The 22,689-nt window shown below is 49.2% G+C and overlaps 1 protein-coding gene across 2 annotated transcripts in view; it reads right to left on the reverse strand.

Moving 5' to 3' along the window:
• Window positions 1-1,874: 1,874 nt before the first annotated feature.
• Window positions 1,875-22,689, reverse strand: part of CARS1 (cysteinyl-tRNA synthetase 1) — a 395,563-nt gene continuing 374,748 nt past the window's right edge. For both annotated transcript variants that reach the window (XM_086957866.1, XM_086957867.1), the window contains 2 exons: window positions 16,641-16,724; window positions 1,875-2,198 (listed from right to left, as the gene is read on the reverse strand). In XM_086957866.1, the coding sequence (XP_086813992.1) occupies window positions 2,064-2,198; window positions 16,641-16,724 (219 nt within the window). In that variant the 3' untranslated portion in view covers window positions 1,875-2,063. The remainder of the gene's footprint in view (window positions 2,199-16,640; window positions 16,725-22,689) is intronic.

Raw genomic sequence — 22,689 nt, forward strand, 5'->3', positions numbered from 1 at the left:
GTGTGCACGCTTGGACAACAGGGTTTGTTGTCTGTTTGGAATAGCGTGTGAGCTATTTCAAGCACAAGACAAAGAGCTAAGATATTGCATCTACAAGAGAACACAATTCTGGCACGGTTTGTGAAGGCAGAATGGAATGCTTTGCAGATCCTCAGGGAGTCTTGAAGGAGGTCTCTTTAGTCGAAATGGAATCCGGTGCTGTGCTCATCTAGATCTGCGCCTGTGACCTGGGTGAAGTTTCTCTCCTCACTAAGAGGTCAAGTGGTAGTCCTTATGTATTGTATCTTATCTATGATGGAATTTGCAAAGTCACTTTAGGAATGTCTTGAATTAATAATATACATCTGTAGATGTACTTATAAGGTACAAATGTCAATGTAGACTACATTATTTGGGTTATGGTTGTTTTATGACCTTAAAAAAAGCACCTGTCCCGCTGGGGTTTTTGTTGATGTATAAATCTGAATGACTTGACACTTTGACAGTTCTTGGAGGGACAGGGACCGCCGATATATGCAGAAAAGGCAGACATTATCTAGGATGGATTTGTGACCAAAGGTAAACAAGCTGATCAGGCTAACTAAAATGACGACGATAGCTAAAATGGAACCTGTCCTTTATGTGTTTAAGAACCTAAATCTAAAGGAAAGAAGCCGAAAAGCAAGTGATTAAAACAGTGTAAATAATAGAATTATGGAGGGAAAAAGTCATAAGATTGATTACATCCCTGGAATAATTTCTCAGCTACATAGCCACAAACATTTTATTGAATGTGTTTTTGATTGATCTTGCTTATCAAATATATTTATTTTATACATTTACATAATAAAGGCACCTGCCTGAAATGGGCATTTGATGAAATAGCAATTAATCACTTGTTACATGTTCAATTATTTGTCTTCAAACTGAAATGCAAAAGAGGTAACTGTGCTAGAAGATATGATCCTTACAACAGCCCATGTCCTGCATGCCCTTCCTGAGCCTGCATCAGATAAGTCAATGAATTGACAACCATGCTTATATGCATTGATTAATTTGTGCTTCAAAGCTGCAGGTGATTGGCACTTGCACTTATTTTTGGGGATACGATTTATTTTTTCATAACTAGACTTTGATCCAGAAAAAGGCCAAAAAGGGATAGAAAGAAGGAGGAAGAGAAAGATAAGAAATGAGTGACAAAGAATGAAAGCAGAGAACGAAAAGGAAGCTGCAAGAGTGACGTAAACTGGAAGAAAGCAGCATGGAGTGAAATCAAAACCAAGCAGCCTTGACTTTCAGAAACCTGGGTAATCAAACAGCACCAGCATTAGGAAAACCTTTAGTGGCTTTTTTAATTTAAGAACTGTTTACACATGTTTGAAAGGTTGTCCGTGTTTCAATCTTAGCCCCTTGCGTGCGCGTGTTGGCCAATGGCCGTCGCGAGCACTATCTTGGTATTGCTGCACACGTCCGTTGGCCGACGCAACCCTGCTCACTCTACAGAACTCCTGCACCGCGGTGGAATTTGCGCTGTGGTAAAGAAGCTAACTGATACCCTGAATCTGGCACTCCATGATCCAGAAATAGCTCTTGTGTGGAAAGACACAAAGGGAAATACGTTTTGGTACCAACATTTAAACCTTAACAAAGGCCTTGGATGTAAAAAATAAAAACAATTAAAAAGCATACTGCGATGAGGAACAATAGGAAGTAGGAGAAACACAGACACTCCGTTTATCTCAAATCTACAGCTGTAAGTAGTGTCCAATACTGTGGCTCGATATTGTTTATTTGTATAAAATTGTGAATATGAAGGATCCAAACAAAAAAGTGTCCAAGACATGCAAGCTTTGACTGTAACCAGCTGATTTCTGTTATAAAGACACATCCACAGGTCAATATTTGTAAGCTTTATTGTTTTCAATCCTTGTATATTAAATAAAGTCATATTATTCAATTTCACCCAAAAAATCCCAGTAGAAACTATAAAATGATACATGACACATGGAAGCTTAAAAACAGTACAGTTTAAACTGAGCTCTTGCATTTCCCCGTTAATTATCGTGATAGTGTCTCATTTGTTCTCAGTTCACATTTCCATTTTGAAGCAAGTGCACATACTCATTGTACAACTTTTCCTGAGTTTCATATAGTTTCTTCAGTTTTTTTGTCTGGCCTTTGCTGATTTCTTTACCCTCTCCATCATGAGTAGGAAACCCCTAAATGAAAAGGTAGATATGGGCTTTTTAAATTATTTTATTTTACAATTAATAAACATCCTTTAATTGATAAGGCCTACAAAAACCACACCATTCACATTTGATATATATATACAGTGCTACACAATTTCCACTTTGGCCCCCAGGCTTCTTTGAAGGTTTGATGCACCAGTTACTTATCTTTGGTAACCCTCTATTTAATCACAGATTCCTCACCTTTAGAATATCCCCAGAATGGATCTGGAGAATTCTTCCAGCAATGCCCTAACATACCAGCAGTTGCACAGTATTAATTTTTGGTAACTCCATTCAGTCCTGGAAGTGACAGAGTGAAGCAACATTTAAGTTCCACTGCGCGCACTGACCTCTGGTCAGTTTCTTAGAACGAATTGCAAGACAGGGTGCTGATACCTTATTTGGGAACTTTTTAGGTTTAAAGTATTTTATTAAGGCACAAAAACACGGGGAGGGGAGCAGGAGGTCAAGCAAACATACAGTACAAGAAGCGGAACGTTGCAGCGAGTCAGAAGAAAAGCAGGGAGGCAGGAAGCCCCAGAGGGTAACAAGGCAAAGACATAAGGCAATAAGGCATTGTGAACGACCCCCCTGTAGACCCCCACTCCCTAGGCAAGGCCGGGCCCGAATAGCACCCCGCAACACAGTAAAGGAGAAGCATACCGTTCCACCAACCCCCCGACCCCAGAAAAGAAGAAGAAAGAAAAGCAAAAGAGGAAAAAAAAGAAAACAATACCCCAACATCCCCGTCCGAAAGTCAGCATTAGAAGCATATAACCCCTCTTCCCGCCCCCAACCCCCGATCCGCACTTTCACTCCGCCGCAGCCGCCGGCGGCGTCAGCCTAAGAAGGCGCAAATACCGTTGACACGTGAGCTCGTGAAATTCCGTGGACAGCAGTGCCAAAAAGGGGTGCCAGAGCTCCTCAAACTGGTCAACATTCCCAGCCACCGTTAGCGACATCTTCTCCATGCCCAGTACCTGCCAGAGCCTATGCAGCCAACCAGTGATAGAGGGGGCAGTAGGGGTGCGCCAGAGTACAAGTATGTTCTGAACGGCGGAGCCTAGCGCAATCGCAATCTGCCTGCCCCTGCGGGATTTCAGCGGGTACATCAAGTCATTGGGGAGGCCTAGCAAGACATACGCGGGGAAGCGCGGAAGCTCGATCTCAAAATGCCTATCCACCTCATCTAAGACTTCCTTCCAATAGGCCGACAGCACCGGGCACTCCCAGAGAATGTGCGTGAGGGTGCCCTCCTGTCCGCAGCCGCGCCAGCAACCTTTATCACCGATTTTGCGCATCTCATAGAGCCGCTCCGGGGTGTAGTACCAATAGGTGGACACTTTAGTGAAGGTTTCCGTCAGCCCAGTGTGGTACGCAGAGTGCCTCGCCCGATACGCAATCCTGTCCCACTCCTTGTGACTTAGGGTCCTGCCCAGTTCCCTGTGCCAGCGCTCCCTCCCTGGGTTATGGTAATGAAACGGCGGGGGTTGGAGAAACTTATACAAATCAGTGATGAGCTTGGCGTCCGAGGTCCGGGTTACCAACCATCGCTCGTAGGGCGTAATCGAACGGGCAGCGACGTCACGCACTGGGGGTTGAAGAGCCCAGTGGCGGACTTGCATGTAACGCAGTCTGTCCCCTTCCGTCAGGCCAAACTCCTGTCGGAGCTGCTGGAAGGGGAGCACGCCCTCCGGGCCGTAGATCTGGAAAAGCGCCCTGCAACCCGCGCTCACCCAGTGGGAAAAGGCTCCCGGCTCCAGACCCGGGGTAAAGTCCGGATTGCCAGCAATGGGAGTGAACGGCGATGGAAAAGTGGTGAGCTCACGCAGCTCACACACCGCGTCCCACACTCTTAGCGGGACCCGGGTGATAAAAGAGGCGTAGAGATTAGGTGGGCGGTGAGTGCGCCGCAGGAACGGGACCTCCTGGAGGGTACGGCCTGCAACTGCCTGGTCTTGAAAGAGCCAGTGTTTGTCCGATTCCCACCTGCTCCACTCCACCAAATACCGGAGCTGCGCCGCCTGAAAGTACTTCCGGAGGTCCGGGACTCCGAGACCCCCCGCCTCCGGGGCAAGCATGGAGAGGACCCGCTTCATCCGAGGTTTTCGGCCCTGCCACACAAAGCGGGAGATGTCTGCCTGCGTCTGCCGTATCCAACCCACGGGGGGCTGGAGAGGCAGAGCGCGGAAAAGATACAGGATCTGAGGCAGTATCGTCATCTTCACCGCCGCGATACGGCCCAACCACGAGAGTAGGCCCTTGTTCCATCGGCCGAGTTCCTCTTTGATCTTTTTGCCCAGAGAGGAATAGTTAGCTGCGACCATGGCAGGCAGGGAGGGAGCAAGCAAAATTCCCAGGTAAGGCACCGTGGAGGAGGACCACTGCAGAGGAAAGAGACTCTGAAGGTCCCGCCTGGTGTCGGCAGAGAGCGACACATCCAGTGCAGCCGACTTAGTCACATTCATTTTAAAGCCCGCCACGCGGGCAAAAGCGTTCAGTTCCTGGACGCAGGCAGGGAGCGACCGCTTGGGGTCATCCAGGGTCAGCAAGACATCGTCCGCGTATAAGCTGACAGTGTGCGTGTATTGCCCCATCTTCACCCCAATAGCGTCCGGGTTATCGCGAATCCTCTGTGCAAACGGCTCCATATAAAGGGCAAAGAGGAGCGGCGAGAGGGGGCAACCCTGTCTCGTGCCGCGCTCAATGGCAAAGCTGTTGGAGCTGTGTCCATTGACACGCACTGACGCTGATGGTCTCCTATAGCAGCTAAAGACCATAGTGCGGAACTTCTCGCCGATCCCCAGTTTCCCAAGGACCAGCTCGAGATATGGCCAATGCACCCTATCAAAGGCCTTCTCCGCGTCGACCGATAGCAGCATCCGCTCCCCCGGGACGCGTGAGGCCTTTTCCAGCACGTGCGTCACCCTCTTTGTGTTGTCGACCGTCTGCCTACCGGGTACAAAACCGGCCTGGTCCGCCTCCACCAAACCTGGTAGGTGTAGACCCAGTCTGGCCGCCAAGATTCCGGTGTAAAGCTTGAGGTCCACATTTAGGAGCGAGATGGGCCGGTACGAGCCGCACAGGGTCCGGTCCTTCCCCGGCTTGGGGATAACCGACACAGTCGCTGAGAGGAGGTCCGGTGGGATGGCTCCCGGTTCGGAGAAGGAGTTGAACAAGCGAGCCAGTAGAGGCGCGACAGTGGGACAGAAGGTCTTGTAAAACAAGGCCGTATAGCCATCCGGGCCCGGGGCTTTACCATGCTTTAGCCGTGCAATCGCGGAGATGACCTCCTCCACGTGAATGTCCCTCTCTAGGTGGTCCGCCTGGGAAGGGTCCAGGGCCGGGAGGGTCACGGATTCCAAATAGGCCTCAGCCTCTCCCGGTGGGGAAGGCTCTGCAGCGTACAGCGCCTCGTAAAAGGAACGAAAGGAATCTGCCACCTCCGCGTCACCGGAAACCGGGATCCCATCCACTCCCACCAGCTCCTTCACCACATTGCGTTGCTGCGCAGCCCTGAGCCTATGGGCCAGGAGCTTACCGCACCTGTCTCCGCCGGTGTAAAAGGCATGCTTCAGGCGCAGCGCTGCATACTCCGCCCGATCTAGATCCAACGCAGAGAGGAGTTTCCGTGCCGCCTTTAGCTGCTTCCAGACACGAGGAGCCCCTGTTCGGCGGTGAACCTGCTCAAGCTCCCTAACCTGCGCCGTCAGTTCCTCCCTCTTGCGTTGGCGTTCCCTGTTTTCCGCCGAGGAAATGGAGATAAACTCCCCCCTGACGACCGCTTTCAAAGCCGCCCACTGCGTTGCCAGGGACGTGGCAGAGTTGGTATTGTGGGTCAGGTAGTCCTGGATGACCTCCTCCACTCGCTTCACAACCGATTTCTTATGGAGAAGCGTGTCCCGAAGCCGCCACATCCCCCTAGAGGGGGGGGCCGCTGGCCAAGCAAAGATTCCGGAAACCGGTGCGTGGTCGGACAGGGACAAGACCCCGATGTCTGCCGCTGTGGCAGCCGAACGAAGCGGTCCGCTCACCAAGAGGTAGTCCAACCGTGAATACGTGCGGTGCGCGTGGGAGAAATAGGAGTAGTCCCTATCGGTGGGGTGCATGGCGCGCCAGAGGTCATGCAGGTCCATTTCCGCAATCTGGTCCTGTACCGCCCTAGAAAGCTCCCCTGTCTGCGGAAAGCGCTGGGCAGACCTATCCAGGGTGGAGTCGAAGACCATATTCAGGTCTCCCCCCCCAAGATGATATGGCGATCGGGCGAGGCAGTAACGTCCACCAACACTGAGTCCAGGAAGCGATCCTGGTGGTCATTTGGGCTGTATACCGAACCAACCGTAAAGGTAACACCTCCCAAACGCATGCGATACACTAGAAGCCTCCCCTTCTGCTCAGCATGTTTATGCAACACCTCCCCCCTGAAGGAGCTGGCTAGAAGAATGGCCACCCCAGCAGTCTTAGTCGCAGCAGAGGAAAAGAGTTGCGTGGGGAACTTGGCAGAGCGCAACCTATGGCAATCTTTGGAAAGTAAATGTGTTTCCTGCAGGAGGCAGATATCCGCCTGTGACCCCTCCAACAGGGAAAGGATCGCCCTACGCTTCACGGGGTTATTCAGACCCTTAACATTAAGGGTCACTACTTTCAGGGGCGGCATCGCCTCCAGGGAAACAACGCGCTATGCAGCGAGCGAGGGATCAGTGGAGGGGGCGCGCGGGGCAGGGGCGCAGGGAAGGCCAGAGGCAGCATCGCACATGGTCGGACAGCTTCGGACAGGACCCCCCCCACACCAAACCAACAGTTAAACCCCCCCCGAACCAACCCATAGCAACCAACCAAAACAAAAAACAGGAAACAACACCCCATAGTCTCAGTCTAGCCCAGGTGGGCGAGTCTGCAGAAAACAGTCAAGTGGACGTCCAGCCACACGCCTCCCCCCTCGCCCCCCCAGCCCCAGCCCAGCATCGTTAAAGCTGAGAGTCTCTCCCCCCGGAGAAAAGTTAGGCCGTTAGGGCCACACCAGTAGATTCAGGCAAGTTCCTGGCCGCAGTCCTCAGGGCCTCCTCCATGTCTGCTCTGATGGTGGGCGAGTCTGGACGACTCGCCGCCGCTGACGATTGGCGCCTCCTCGATCTCCGTCGGCCCCGCCGTTCGGGGCGCCGCCATGCAGGTGTAGCCCCTTCCTCCTCCGTAGCAGTAAGGCCCAGTACTCCACAGACATCTTGTAAAGAGCGCAGCTGATGCAGCACCCCATTCCATCGAAAGATAAGACGGAAGGGGTGACCCCAGGAATAGGCTGTCTCATGCTCTCGCAGAAAGTCCGTAGCGATGCGGAAGGACCTGCGCTTCTGCAGTGTGATGGCGGACAGGTCCTGATAGAGCGCCACAGGTCTTTCTCGAAAGGTCAGCGGTTGCTTCCTGCGGGCCTCCGTCATGATGCGCTCTTTTAGGGGGAAATCCGGCAGGAATGCCAGGATATCAGGCGGGGGTGCCGATGACTGGCGCTGGCGGCCCACCCTGTGTGCTCTGTCAATGCGGATCGGGAAATCCGCTCCTTCCTCCAAGATGTCGCGGAACAGGTCCTGCAGATAGGCCACTAGGTCCGCACCTTCATCCGCGGATGGAACCCCTCGCACCCGGATGTTATTCCGCCTGGACCTGTTCTCGAGGTCCTCCGAGTGGGCCTGGAGCTCGACACATTGCTCCCGAAGGCGGAGGACGTCCTGCTGGAGATGAGTTATCTCTTCATCGCGACGTTGGGCCGCCGTCTCCACAGTATCGACCCGCTCACCCAGGCCTTCGACTTCCCTGCGCACCTCCCGGACCTCTCCAGCCACTTCGGTCTTAAGAGTTTGAAATTCCTCCTTGAGGGAGCTGAATAAGTCCTCCATGAAGGACCTCGTGACTAGTGGCTCGCCCACGGTTGCGTCTGTTGATGCCCGGGAGGCCCCCGGGGACGGCTGCGCCCTGTCGCGTAGTTGCTGGGACCTGCCGAGCATTTCCGGCAAAGTGCGATCTCCTCGTGCCGCGCCACGTCTCCCAGTCATCTTGGCCCCCGGTGAAGCCTAGGGTCAGCTGCTGTAGGCGAGCGCCACCGCTCGCGGGCACCAGATGTGAGGCCCTCGTCGGGGACAAGGGTAGTGCGTCACAGGCGACAAAATGGCGGCCCGGGCCCGGGCAAGACGACCCCCGGGCCAGCAGGGCAGGCAGCAACGTCCAAAGTGTAGGCCTCCAGCCTCGTACTCCCAGGGGGGGCAGCAGATGAGTCGGTACCAGGACGAGCCGAGGCTCCCGTATGAGAAGGGCGCGGGCAAGGGCCACTGGGCTCAGCTACACAAAGACAAGATGGCGGGAGGGTGGAGCCCAAGAAGGCAGCCCGGGCCAGCAAGTCCGTGGGCAACCCTCAAACAGCGACGGGTCCGGAAAGTGCGAAACCGATGTCTCCCTTCACCACCAGTTGATTTGCCCGGCCCGGGCACTGCTCGAACTCCGCCATCCAGTGCCCCCAGGCACGGAGTTCGCAAGTCAGCACTCCTCGAAACCCAGAGTAGGGGGAAGATCGCCGGCGCAGGGCTGGGGTTCGTCGCCCAGCAATGGTGCTTGCCACCAGGGCACCGGCCAGGAAGCCTCCACACTCCGCGGAGTCCGTCTAGTCCGCTCCCCCGGGATCACCGGCTTTCAGCTTTTCAGCACTCGGCCCAGCCGAGGCGCGCGGACAGCGCCGCAATACGCTCCGCCTCCCGGCTCTTCACCTCGGGGCGACCCGGGCTCCACTCCTCGGAGCGGTCTCCGAATAAACTTTTCGGGGACTTCCCCCGGGGCCACAGAAGTCAAAGTGGTCTCAAAACGTGCCCCGCGAACTCCGGCACAGTTCTCTCACCCGCAGTGCAGCCGCGGGGGGAGAGAAGCGCAGGAATCGGGGCTCGGGCTGAGTTGGGCCGGAGGAGCTACGGGAGGAAGCGTCCGCTCACCCCGCCATCTTGGCCACGCCCCCCTGGGAACTTTTTACATGGGAATGAGGCCCCTCTACAGAAAAGAGATGGGGGAAAGCAGTGAAGAATCTATGGTTGAACTATCCACAGATGCAGTGTTACTGAAGGTAAGTAACTTGTTCTTCTGATGAATACTTCTAGTTGCAGATTCCTCACTATAGAAATACTGCCAAAGCAGTATCTTCCTTTGGTGGAGGGTCAGTGGAGTTGTCTCAAACTAACAAGGATTTTTGAAAGCCAATAGGTTTCCGCTTTGCAGGATCTAATGATTTTGTACATTTTTTTAGACTTCTTGCGCAACAGTTGCACAGGGCTTAAAGAAAGTAAAAATATGAATTTAAAAAAGAACCATGACGAGTCCAGTGTTGATTGGATCATAGCGTTTTTTTTCTCCATTTAGGGCATGTTGCACAGCAGCCCGTGCAATATGTTTAAAAACAGTGTAGGGGTGGAAGAAAACAGACGGGTGTGGGAGAAAACAGACAGGTGTGGGAGAAAACAGACGGGGGTGGGAGAAAACGGACGGGGGTGGGAGAAAACGGACGGGGGTGGGAGAAAACGGACGGGGGTGGGAGAAAACGGACGGGGGTGGGAGAAAATGGACGGGGGTGGGAGAAAACAGACGGGGTGGGAGAAAACAGACGGGGTGGGAGAAAACAGACGGGGTGGGAGAAAACAGACTGAGTGAGAGAAAACAGATGGGGTGACAGAAAACAGACGGGGTGACAGAAAACGGACGGGGGTGGGAGAAAACGGACGGGGGTGGGAGAAAACGGACGGGGGTGGGAGAAAACGGACGGGGGTGGGAGAAAACGGACGGGGGTGGGAGAAAACGGACGGGGGTGGGAGAAAACGGACGGGGGTGGGAGAAAACGGACGGGGGTGGGAGAAAACAGACGGGGTGGGAGAAAACAGACGGGGTGGGAGAAAACAGACTGAGTGAGAGAAAACAGATGGGGTGACAGAAAACTGACGGGGTGACAGAAAACAGACGGTGACAGAAAACAGACGGGGTGAGAGAAAACAGACGGCGGGGGGTGAAAACAGACTGGGTGGGAAAAACAGACTGGGTGGGAAAAAACAGACGGGGTGGGAAAAAACAGACTGGGTGGGGAAAAAACAGACATGGGTGGGAAAAAAACAGACATGGGTGGGAAAAAAACAGACATGGGTGGGAGGCTGAAGGCAAAACCTAAAAGGTCCTGCAGGATGGAACAGACAAAATGTCCTTCCCTTCAGACCTAGGTGCCATGGCAGTAGTGCTTCATGAACATATGCACCCTGGCAGATGTCCAGAACAGGCACCCTCAAACCAAAGCCACTATAGCGGCTTTGGCCATCACAAGCATGCATGTACTCAGGGGGCTGGTACTTGGTCAGTGCGTGACAGATTTTAATCTAGAGAACAATCCACTTTCACATGGTCTTCTCTTGCATAGCCTTCCCCTTCTTTGCCCCAGAGAAGTACACAAAGAGATGATCATCCACACAATGGTCTTTTGTGTGGTCAAAGCCCACTTATGGTCAAATCGATGAAACATCTCTACTTTCAAGGGATGAGGAGGAGCAGAAAATGCTGGCAGATTAATCGAATGGCCAACATGGAAGGGAGTCATGACTTTAAGAGGGACGTTTCTAGTTCCAAGAACCAATTTGTCAGGACAAATATAAAACTTCATTTTTTGGGGAAAAAAAGTGGAGTAAGGCAGTTTTACCAAGACTGCCTGTAGCTCACTCACGGAACACACTGATGTAATCAAAATCAGAAGATTGTTTTCAGTGCCAAAAGTTGCAAAGAACGCCCTGGTGGAAGTCACAGTCTATAGAACCACGGCTGTCCAGAGAAATATAAAAGGGTATGGGATAAATGGTTGAACCACTTTCATGATTTATTCTCACACACTGCCTGATATTGCATTCCAAGTCACAATTTGTACTATTTTGATCCTATTTTAATGCGTATATGGAAGGACTGTCAGCCTGCATGATGCATTGTTACTGGGGCCATTTGGCCAATATACGGTCTACTGTTTCACCTTTATTTGTTATGACAAACAATAAAAGAAAGTAAAAAATAAAAAGGGCTGTAAAGAACAGCTGTCCATTGGCTCAAAGGGCTTGCAAATGAGAACTAAAAAAGAGCAAATTCAGGTCCCACTGCAGTATAACAAATTGTTTTGGGTAAAACAGGTGCTTTAATCCTTTCATAAAACGCATCGCAACTGGCAACTTAAACAAAGATAGTGAATAGGGTGTGGCATCCAGATTGCTCTCCGGCTGCTAGCGCCGAGGAGCGGTGGTTTGACTTTGAGACCCACCTCGCCAACCCCCGACCGGCCCTCCTGGGAGGGTGGGCAATGCCGCTTTCTTATTGGCCGTCGCATCGGGCGGAGGTGGATGGGGACTCATGCTGATTACCCATGGCCTTGGGAGGGTCCGCCTTGACGCCCAGGCCACCAGTGTACCAGTGTACAGTACAGTCCCCTGCCTGACCCCAAGAGGGCTTCCATAATGGCCCTTACACGTTGTTTTACTTCCCCGGAATAAAAATTGGACATTTAACAGACCTTGAACCTATCCCCTAACCTGCCTACTCATCAGGACTTGGAACCTGCGGAACTTAACCCAAACTGTGGAGAACTAGCGATTTGGCTGATGCCCGGTGGAGCTACCATATAGCTAATGAGGAGATGGGTTGTGGACTCCCCCCCCCCCCCCCCTCCCCCCCCTGCCATCACCTACCCAGACCTTGGTCAGATTTTCCCCTCCTCTCTAAGTCCTACCTTCCTCCTACCCCTTTACCCTATCCCCTTACCCTTCTTTGCTCCATTCACCTTGTCCCCTATGTTCCTTAAATACCTTTCTTGATATTTATGAAACTTTTAACTGATGTAAATTGCAACATTATTGTTCCTCGGGTCTAGCCAGCGCTATATAATAACTCATTAATTAAATTTGTTCCCATTTAGTACTCGTTCTCTCTTTGTCTACCTCCCTAGCTCCTAGCTCCTACCCCCTCTCCCCTGAATCTCTCATCGTGCTTGCTAGTCTGCCTACCCCCCCTGTCCTTTATGCCCTTTGACTAAGCACTCCTTCTCCCCTTGTTGGGGAAAGATCCAATATTTATACTCTGCAGTCTCAGTGAACCAGCTGAGAGAGTCCACTGCACCAAGGGAGCCACTCACAGCTGAGGTATGGCACCCCTGCTAAAGCACTCCCTCTCACCTTTTTGGGGAAGGATCCAGAATGTAGGGCTTGGAGACTCAGAGACCCCTCTGAGAGAGTCCACTGCGTAAAGGAGGCCTCCCACAACTGAGATAGGGAAGTGATACCACTTCCCCTTGGATCACAGCTTACTGGACTTTGGACGTTGCTTTGACTCGTCTACCGGTTTGTGTTCCCCGTCGCCCTTCTCCTCCTCTTTCCATGCAGTGTCCTTCACCCTCCCCTCCTCTTTCCCGCCTTCATTAGCTGACAACTTCCCCAGCTCCTTCCCCCTCCCCATAACCTATCCCTCTGCCCGCTTTTCCCCTTTCCCATTTGTGCATATTGTTTATCTCGACCATACAAGTAACTATGTTACCATGTTCTAATAACTGTGTAACCTTTGTAACGATGTAACCTGTAACTTTGATCTGATGCTCATGTAAAGCGCTCTGATACCTCCGGGTCTAGCCAGCGCTATATAAAACCTTTAAAATAAATTTAAAAAAATTGTAACCAACCCACTGCCTTCCTTGCTGTGCTAATGAAAGAACAAACAAAAGAACATAAAAAACTTGGCTTATAATGGCTGATGTTTTGGGCACCACACCTAGTACCAGCACATAACATAAATCAACTTTGTGGAGGGACCCTTGGCAGCAGGGATGACATAAACCTTCTTGGACAGCAAGTTAGACTAATTCAGTTGCTACAGCTTAATTTCCATGCATGGTAGGGTAGGTTGTGGAGACTCATATGAAGACCCTGCACTGGTGCTGAGACAATAGGTCCTCCTGAAGTGGAAACCTGAGGACAAATACTCAGGCTAAGGAGCGCTGGGTACCACACTATCCTGACCCGTTCTGAGGGTGATGAGAATAACTTGGGCCCAGTATGTCTTGCTCTTCCTTCAAACCAGAGGCAATAGAGGTAACCGTGGAAAGGTTTATAGGAGGCCGTCCTTCAATTTTAGTGGTTCAAAAGGGGGTGGTGATGGACGGAGCATCAGACTGATTTGCATATAGCCATGTCTGAACTGGGGTGGCAGAGTGGGCTAAAGAACGGTGATGGATTAAACCCAGATCTTTTGACTGGGTGTGTTTGATTGATTCAGATGCTCCGTCCATCACCACCCCCTTTTGTACCGCTTTTGGCCGCCATAAGTGTGGCAGGGTATGCTCAGACGTGAGTCCCTTGCTCACTTTGCCATTGGATTCAAGCAAGCCGGGCTGAAGACGGCTGGAATGCCAGAAAACGGTCCTCAAAGCTTGTTTACGGTCCAGGGAAGACATGGCTTGGCAGTTCGTGCTGGACTGGTCTCTTGAGGCACAGGGTCAGACTGATTTGCATATAGCCATGTCTGAACTGGGGTGGCAGAGTGGGCTAAAGAACGGTGATGGATTAAACCCAGATCTTTTGACTGGGTGTGAGTGTTTGATTGATTCAGATGCTCCGTCCATCACCACCCCCTTTTGTACCGCTTTTGCCCGCCATAAGTGTGGCAGGGTATGCTCAGACGTGAGTCCCTTGCTCACTTTGCCACTGGATTCAAGCAAGCCGGGCTGAAGACGGCTGGAATGCCAGAAATCGGTCCTCGGAAGCTTGTTTCCGGTCCAGGGAAGACATGGCTTGGCAGTTCGGGCTGGACTGTTCTCTTGAGGCACAGGGTCAGACTGATTTGCATATAGCCATGTCTGAACTGGGGTGGCAGAGTGGGCTAAAGAACGGTGATGGATTAAACCCAGATCTTTTGACTGGGTGTGAGTGTTTGATTGATTCAGATGCTCCGTCCATCACCACCCCCTTTTGTACCGCTTTTGCCCGCCGTAAGTGTGGCAGGGTATGCTCAGACGTGAGTCCCTTGCTCACTTTGCCACTGGATTCAAGCAAGCCGGGCTGAAGACGGCTGGAATGCCAGAAATCGGTCCTCGGAAGCTTGTTTCCGGTCCAGGGAAGACATGGCTTGGCAGTTCGGGCTGGACTGTTCTCTTGAGGCACAGGGTGAGACTGATTTGCATATAGCCATGTCTGAACTGGGGTGGCAGAGTAGGCTAAAGAACGCTGATGGATTAAACCCAGATCTTTTGACTGGGTGTGAGTGTTTGATTGATTCAGATGCTCCGTCCATCACCACCCCCTTTTGTACCGTCCTTCTATTTTAGTCAGATTGTGTCACCTAAGGACTGCCTTGGAGGAAATTCATCATGTCGCATTAATGACACTACAAATTCACAACAGGGGCACACACACCTAGCCACGGCGATGCTGAGTCCACTGAGATTTGCGGTCCTCTACAGAACACCGCCTACACTTAAAAATTAAACTTAAACATTTTGTTTTTTCTTTTTAAACACATCCCATTTTTCTTTATGGAAAACGGTCTGTATTAAAAAGAAATGCTTTATTAAAAACCCATAACAGCCTTGGTGGTCTGCTTACCCCAGGATGCCGCTACCCCTGTGATGATTGTAATTTCAAATGGGTCTCAAACTGTGACCTACCTCGTTATTATTCATGAGGTAGGTCTATTGTAACCTCATGAGGATTCGCTATTTTCAACTTCTAGGTTTTTGTACATTATGAATTGCGATTTTCTAATTGGATTTGCAAAGAATCTTAATTAGGAAATCCCAATCCCTAAATTCCCTTTAGATGGCACCATATTTATTAACAGGGAGTTCTTAAACATGACCTCAGAATCACTGGTGCCCCGGCCCTGATGGTAATGCTATTAGTGAACAAGGAGGCAAGTCGGGGATCATGTGTGCCCTATTAGTGTAGGCTATATTTTTATTATAAACGGAGCAAACATTTAGTCTATTTAATCAAACAAATTAGGTTTTTTTTGTAGAGCAGAAATGCTGAACTCACATATTGGAAAGGGCTCTCAAATGTGATAATGAAAAACGGGTGTCTGTCTCTGTGAGGTAAAATATTTGCTGAGGATCACACAATTTAAGACTAGTTTACGGGTCAAGGACATTACAGTTAGGTCTAAAAGATTATTCAAATGACTAGACCTGCAGGTTTAGTGACATGTTTAAGAGTTTTTCGAGGCCTGAAATAAATAGATAACATAAATCATATACTCTACAACATATTTCCCTTACGTATATGTATTCTCCGCTAGACCTATGTTAATAGCTATAGGTCTATGAAAAAAGGCCTGCTGTTTGTATCTTGAAAACCAAAGTGTGTCACTAATTAACTAAATAAATAATAATGTGCTTGCAATACACATTTACCAATAGACAATTCACTGACCGTGATTAGGACTTGTGAAATCTGCTAAGTATTTGATGGAAGTGGCTCCTAATTTCAGACGATGTATCAAAATTCTATGTCTTGCTGAGGTTATGGTGTGGTGCGATGAACTTCCAAATTGAATTTAATTCCTATTCTGGCAATGGTTAAGTTAGGCCTGCGCAGGAACTTATAATTGTTATTTATGGATAGTTTTATATCTCACCACAAAGGGCACTTGTTGCAAAAATTGGCATAAGCCGAAAAATAAATTCCAGTAGAACATCAGAATACACAAATGACTGAAAAAATTAAGGAAGATATAAAGGCATTGGGGCTGAGAAATGCCTTCATGTAACTAGGTGCGGGGAGAGTTATTTTATTCTTTTCAATATAATGGTGTCTTCACACCTCTTCAAAAATCCCAGATGTCCTTGCCGTGCTTGCTTTAGTTTAAGTCGTACTTGGTTTTCCTGAATCACAAACACATTTGATGCTATACTCTACATGGCCACTGTGTACAAATATTGTATGACCTCTGAACTATGCTTCATAACATATTCATGGGCAGTTGTATGTATGTATGTATAGGCGTTCTTATATAGCGCTGTAACTGTCACCCGACGGGCATCCTGGCGCTTAGACTGTTATGACACAAAACATGATGTTACCATGATGTTACATGATGTCAAAGGCATAATTCCTAACTGCCCGTGACCAAGTCTTAAATAGGAAGAGTAAGTGATAGATTATACAAAAATTGCATGCTTCTTTGTGTTTTGGTTCACCACAGTGTGAAATACTGTGACTCACCTATAAAACTGAAACTTCTTAAAGATTGATTTCGACCAAGTGAGATGCAAGTTCTTAATTTGGCATAGAACCCAGTCCATATCTGCAAATCACTGCTACAAAAAATATTGTACAATATTTGATCCACTCTATTTCATACACTTATCACATTTGAAACAACACGCGCAATGCTTACATTTTCATCAAATTTTGAATATTTGTCCACTTCTTGAATAAACATCTCCTTTGGAGGGATCTTCATTTTTGCCAGTTTAGCTTCCTGCAAAATACAATTTACATTAAGATTTTCACTTACATGAAATCTATGTCAATGAACTATAGTCACCCGGGGGGGGGTCAATGAACTTTTTCACACTACTAATCTGAAATTGATATGAACAAGTACTAACCTTTGGTATTAATCTTTCTGGTTGATACTTAATTTACGTCCTAATTCCACAACTCCTGAAACTCCTCCGGGATCCTGAAAATGTTCAATAGCTTGCCTGTGCTGACAAGTGTTATCATGTTTCCAAGTCCCCTCCAACAACCCAGTGAATGTAACATTGTGGAACCATTTGGTTCACCACCTGGTGCTCTGACATCAATTTCTAGACTTTTTTCCCTGTATACCCTTACAGGCAGAGATGAACCAGACGAAATCACTGAAATGCAGTACACAATACCAACCTGGCACCATAATACCAGCATTCAAACCAACACTCAGAATGGACAGACGCCCTGTTTGGTGAAGAGTCTGCAGGAAAAGTATCCATCACAAAGATAGTTATTGAAGTAAAGTAACTTTTTCTTCTCATAGATATTTCTTACAGAAGATTTCTCATCTCATAAATCAAATATCTAAGCATTACTTCACTGAGGTGGGTCCAAGGAGAGAAGGGCAATTAAGCTAAGCCATCCAATATTAAGCATGACAGAAAAGAAATGCATCCTGAAAGACAAAGCAACTCTTAGTTGATTGGTAGTATGCTAGAAAACACATCACCAAAACAAGGATAAGCCTAATCCCAGGGATGTACCCCTCTGCACCCCTTGGCCTTAGCTAACAACCATCATGAAGACCTAGATGGAAGAACAAAGCAAAGTGCCAGTAACGTCCCAAACCCCAGAGCCAATGAGTATGCAGGTAAAATGTAAAAAATTAATTCTACTCCAGGGGAGGCAAAAACTATTATTTTGTCAAAATCTTTTTATTGGTTTTACAAATAAACACAACATTTGTAGATCACCCGAGATCAGTATACATGCCAAGATCATCAGTTAGCTAAAGACAATGCACAGCTTCCCCACAAGTTCTTCGCATGACTGTTAGTCTTACCAAGGCGCAGACTTTTCTGACTTTACAGTGTCTTACTTGCATCAATTACAGATTCCAGGATTACTCTGTGCTCTACCTTCGGGTGCTAACAAATAAAACATAACGCACAAAACTCAAAAACATTACCGTGGTGTCTCGTGCAATCTATCCTAATGTAGCTGGGGGAGAGGAGAGTGGGACCAGGCTACTATATCAGGAAAAGATTAATGTTCCGTAGCCCAGGGACACATGCAAACAGAGGCAACGCCTCTGACAAGTAACTTACCAGGGGGCTCCAGATGTAGTCAAAGCTCTTGCTGGAATCTTCAACCATATCCGTCATCTGCACCAAGGCGTGAGCTCGCCACAGGCGGGCATGCCTCTGAGTAAGAGAATGGGCCTCCGGCTTCTTCCATGCTGCTGCAATTGCCATTTTGGCCGCCCCCAGACACAGCAGCGTAATAGAGCAATCTCCCTGTATTTGATTCCTCAGACTGGTGTCGCGTATTCCCAAGAGAGTGTGTGCAGGGGAAGCAGGAACCTGATACTGCAGGATCTGCTTGATTTGGGACAGGATTTCTTTCCAAAAGGGTTGGATGGAAGGACAGTCCCACCAGATGTGGCGAAAATCTCCCAAGGCCCCACAACCCCTCCAGCATCTATTGGAAGTGTTTGGGAAGATGGTATGTAGTTTTCGGTTGGAGATACCATTCGTACATTACTTTGAAATGGGCTTCTCTCACGAACATGGAGCGATTATATTTAGCAAAGTCCCTGTATAAAGAGCTCCACTGCTTCTCTGTTATGGAGGTGTGTAACATTTCATCTCAGACCCATCTATGACGCGTGGCCTGGTGCGGGCCCGACGTGAGAAGAAGGAAGTATAAAAAAGATATGCAACCTTTAGCTGTATTGTTTAGACAAATCTCTCTATCAGGAGGAAATACCTAGACGCAGCTAATCGCTCGCTGGGCTGCTGTATCCAATGTTTTAATTGGAAGTAGTGATATTCTTCTGTGAGGGGCAACTTAAAGCGAGTAACGCAGTCTGCAAAGGAGCAAATCTCTCCTTGCTGAAATAGGTCCGCTAGCATAAGGCATCCACCCTCTCTCCATCTGTCAAATGGGCCCTCTAGCCTCGCTGGGGAAAAAGCAGGGTTAAAATTGACAGGGGACTGGGGGAACGAAAACGTGGTTAGTGGCAAAGTCTTAATTAGGCTGTCTCACACTTTGAGGGTAGTGGCGGTGGGGGTTTAAGCATTGTTTGGGCTATCTTGTTTCGGTTTCAAGAGCAGATCCCATATTGTTCTTCCCGCTTGCTGCCTGTCCATATGGAACCAGTGCTTGTCTGAGGCTTTGAGGCACCATTCGGCCATAACCCGAAGTCGAGCGGCTCTATAATATAGGGGGAATTTGGGGAGCTACAAACCACTCTCTCGGCGTGGCCTTGTCAATAACCGCTGGGATAAGCAGGCTCTTTGTGGTCATCCTCTTAAGCTCATTGAATACCTCTTTGTCCATTGTGATCCGGAGGCCCTGGAACAGATAGAGGGGACGCAGTAGGACATTCATCCCAATGGCGTTTATGCAGCTGATCCATGTTATGTATACATAGCTCCATTTCTTAAAATCTGTTTTGAGCTATCGCAGCAATGGGGAAATTAGCCTTGAAGAGATCAGACAACCTGGGGGTGGTTTTAATACTCAGGTAAGCGATTTCTTGCGGGCGCAGCGAAATGGTAAGGTTTCCTCAATCTCCGTTATTAGAGCGTGTGGCATAGTTAGATTGAGTAGGAAGGATTTTGCTAGATTAACTTTAAACCCCGCCGCTCATTCGAAGAGTTGCAATTCAACCTGTATGATTGGTAAGGACTCCCAAGGGTTGGAGATGGAGATGGGCAGCAGCACATCATCCGCGAAGAGCAACATTTTATGTTCATCTGGGCGAGAGCAAATGCCGCTAATCCCTGAATTAGCTCTAATCAGAGTTGGGAATTGCTCAATACAGAGGGCGAAGAGCATGGGGGATAAGGGACAGCCTTGCCTTGTGCCCCGGGAGAGCGAAAAAAAGAGTCTGAGGCTACTCAGTTTACTAGAACTCGCAATCTCGGGGAACAGTAGTTCGCTTTCACCATACCCATGAAGTTCTCACCAAGCCCAAAGTGGTGTAGGGTGAGCAGTAAGAAGGGCCAGTCAACTCGGTTGAAGGCCTTCTCCGACTCCAATGATAATAGGACCGCTGGGATTAGTTTCCCTTGAACTTTATCAATTAGGTGAATCATTCCACGTAAGTTATCATGGACTGGCGTTCCTTGATGAAACCAGATTGATTGGGGGTGGATATCCTCTGGTCTGCTGGCCAAAATCTTAGAATATAGTTTAGCATCTAGAGACAGGAAGACAATGGGTCTATATAAGGTGCATAGCTGTGGATCTTTCCTTGCCTTGGGGATTACAGTGATTAGTGCCTCCCCCATAGAAGGAGATACCGTTGAGTAGTGGCTATGGCGTTAAAGAGTTCCATAAGAAACTGCGAAGGACCAATAGAACTGGGCCGTCAACCCGTCAGGTCATGGGGCTTTCATGAGCTTGAGGCCATCTATTCCTTTCTGAACCTCTTCGCATGAAAAAGGTCCGCTAAGCTCGTTGTTCATAGTCGGGGAGACCTGTGGAAGTTTTAGTGGGTCCAGGTACCGGGATTGGTCGTGCTCTAGTAGGGGCTCTGTTGTATAGAGTGAGCAGTAGAAGTCACGGAAGCCCCCGTTTCCCCTACCTCACTAAGATGGGCGATACCGTTGCCGTCAGTTATTTGTTTGACATATTCTTTTTCCAGTTTCACTCTAAGCTGACATGCCAGCAGGGGGCCTATTTTATCATTCCAAGCATAACCCCGGGTTTGGAGGTGCAGGATGGTTTTTTCGGCCCTATTTGTGTATATTGCCTGAAGTTTTTCATTTAGCGCCGTGACATTCCATAGAGTATGAACCGATGGAGTGTCTTTGTGAGCCCTTTCCGCTACTTGGAGCCCCACCCCCCTCTAAAGACAACCTTTCCGTGGTCTGTTGTTTTTTCAAAAGTGGTGAGTAGGGCAATGCATTTCCCCCGTATGACCGCCTTGAAGGCATCCTAATTGCTCAAGTGGGAGGTATCTGCAGGGTTATTGGTGGCAAAAAAGTCTGTGATTGCCTTCCTCAGCTTATCTCTGAGGAGCCAATCTCTGCCAAGGATATTAGGAAAATACCACTTAGCGAGTTTAGAGCAGGGAGCTGGGAAGGTTAATGAAACTTCCAGTGGGCATGGTCTGCAAGACATATCGGGTGCAGGTGAGCACCTGAAATTGTCTGCTGGAGCGCCTGGCTGGCAAAAATATGGTCAATCCTGGAGAAGGATCTGTGGGAGTGAGAGAAAAAGGAGTAATCTCGTGCTGAGGGCCCTCCATATATCCACTAGCCCCATGCGTTGTAAGGAGGATTTAAGAGCCTTGCTAAAGACCTACCCTTCCCCGCCCCTGGATCTCTGTGGACGAGTAGTATCTATTAAAGGGTCCCATATGAGATTAAAGTCTCCCAAAAGGATAATGTCACCGTTAGCGAAGGCTAAGAATGAAAGGAGAATTCCGATTGCCCATTATTGGGAGCATAGATCAAGGATAAAGTGCATGGGTGTCCCATCAGAACCCACTCCTACCATCAGGAACTTCCCAGCCTTGTCAATTTTGGAGTCATGTAGTTGGAAGTGGATTGAAGAATGAAGGAGAAGGGCGACCCCATTCTGTTTAGTAGAGGCTGATGAACTAAAGATTTGTGGGTATGTTTTGTGTTTCAAGCAAAGGTCATCTCCCTTTTTAAAGTGAGTTTCTTGTAGCGCTACTATGCGGATGCAGTGATCCCCTAAGAATTTCCACAAGCGTTGCCTCTTATTAGGGGAGCTGAGGCCCTGTACATTCCATGACATTCACTTAACCGCCATTTAATTGTGGTAGGTAACGTCTTCATGAGGACACCCAGTCTTTTGGATCGGGATTACCACAAGCCCCCCTGGCCCCACGCCTCCGCAAACCAAACAAATATGTCACATCTTAGGCACCACAGTGATAACCACAAAACGGAACAAAAACTGTAACGCATGTTTGCTCTTGGCAACTCCAACCCCAGTTGCACACGTTTGGGCACTATTTTCATATTGCATGTTAACTCTAAAGCTAGAATGAATCGCAGACAAAGATAAATGGTGAAGACAAACATCAGAGGCCGGTCCCTGTCCAGCAAGAGAGAGGTACCCATCTTTTCTGTCCTTTTCTGCTTCTTCCCCCTCATCTCGCCACCCGTGGATTCAGTACTATAAGGGACCCCCCATCCTGACCTCTCTCTCCCAGGGTGATGCCTTCATTTGATCCGTCTGTCATGGGGGCCGCATGTCTCATCTTTGGGTCGCAAGTAGGAGTTCCATAACTTGTCAGCGCCTGGCAGTGTTGCCACCCCTTTTGAGCGCCTGTCAGGGACGCAGTGAGCGCTGTTCAGTCGTCTGCCTGCTGTGATGGGGATTTCTTGAGACCTCTCAGGGCCGCTGCTCCCTTCACTTCCGTGTAGTGGTGTTGTTTGTTACCATAACTGAAGGTTATGCCAAAGGGGTAAGTCCATTGGTACTTGGTCTGGCATCGCTGAAGAGGCCCACCATGAACACCTCCAGTTCAGCTCCCTCCCCTCTTCCAGGCCCCTTACTCTTATATTATCTCTAAGGGAGCGGTTCTCTAAGTCCTCGCTTTTGAGCAGGGAGGAGCTCAATTGAGCGGTCAGATCGGTGGCTCCCTCTTCCAAGGGTTTCACTCGGCCCTCTAGTTCTTGAAATTTCTTCTCTAAGTCCAGAGTACGGGTACCGACCGAGTCCATGTCTGCTTGGAGCGCCATACCCATCTTGGCTCTGAAAGC

This window comes from Lissotriton vulgaris, chromosome 2_1 (genome assembly GCF_964263255.1).
Source record: "Lissotriton vulgaris chromosome 2_1, aLisVul1.2, whole genome shotgun sequence".
Lineage (NCBI taxonomy): Eukaryota > Metazoa > Chordata > Amphibia > Caudata > Salamandridae > Lissotriton > Lissotriton vulgaris.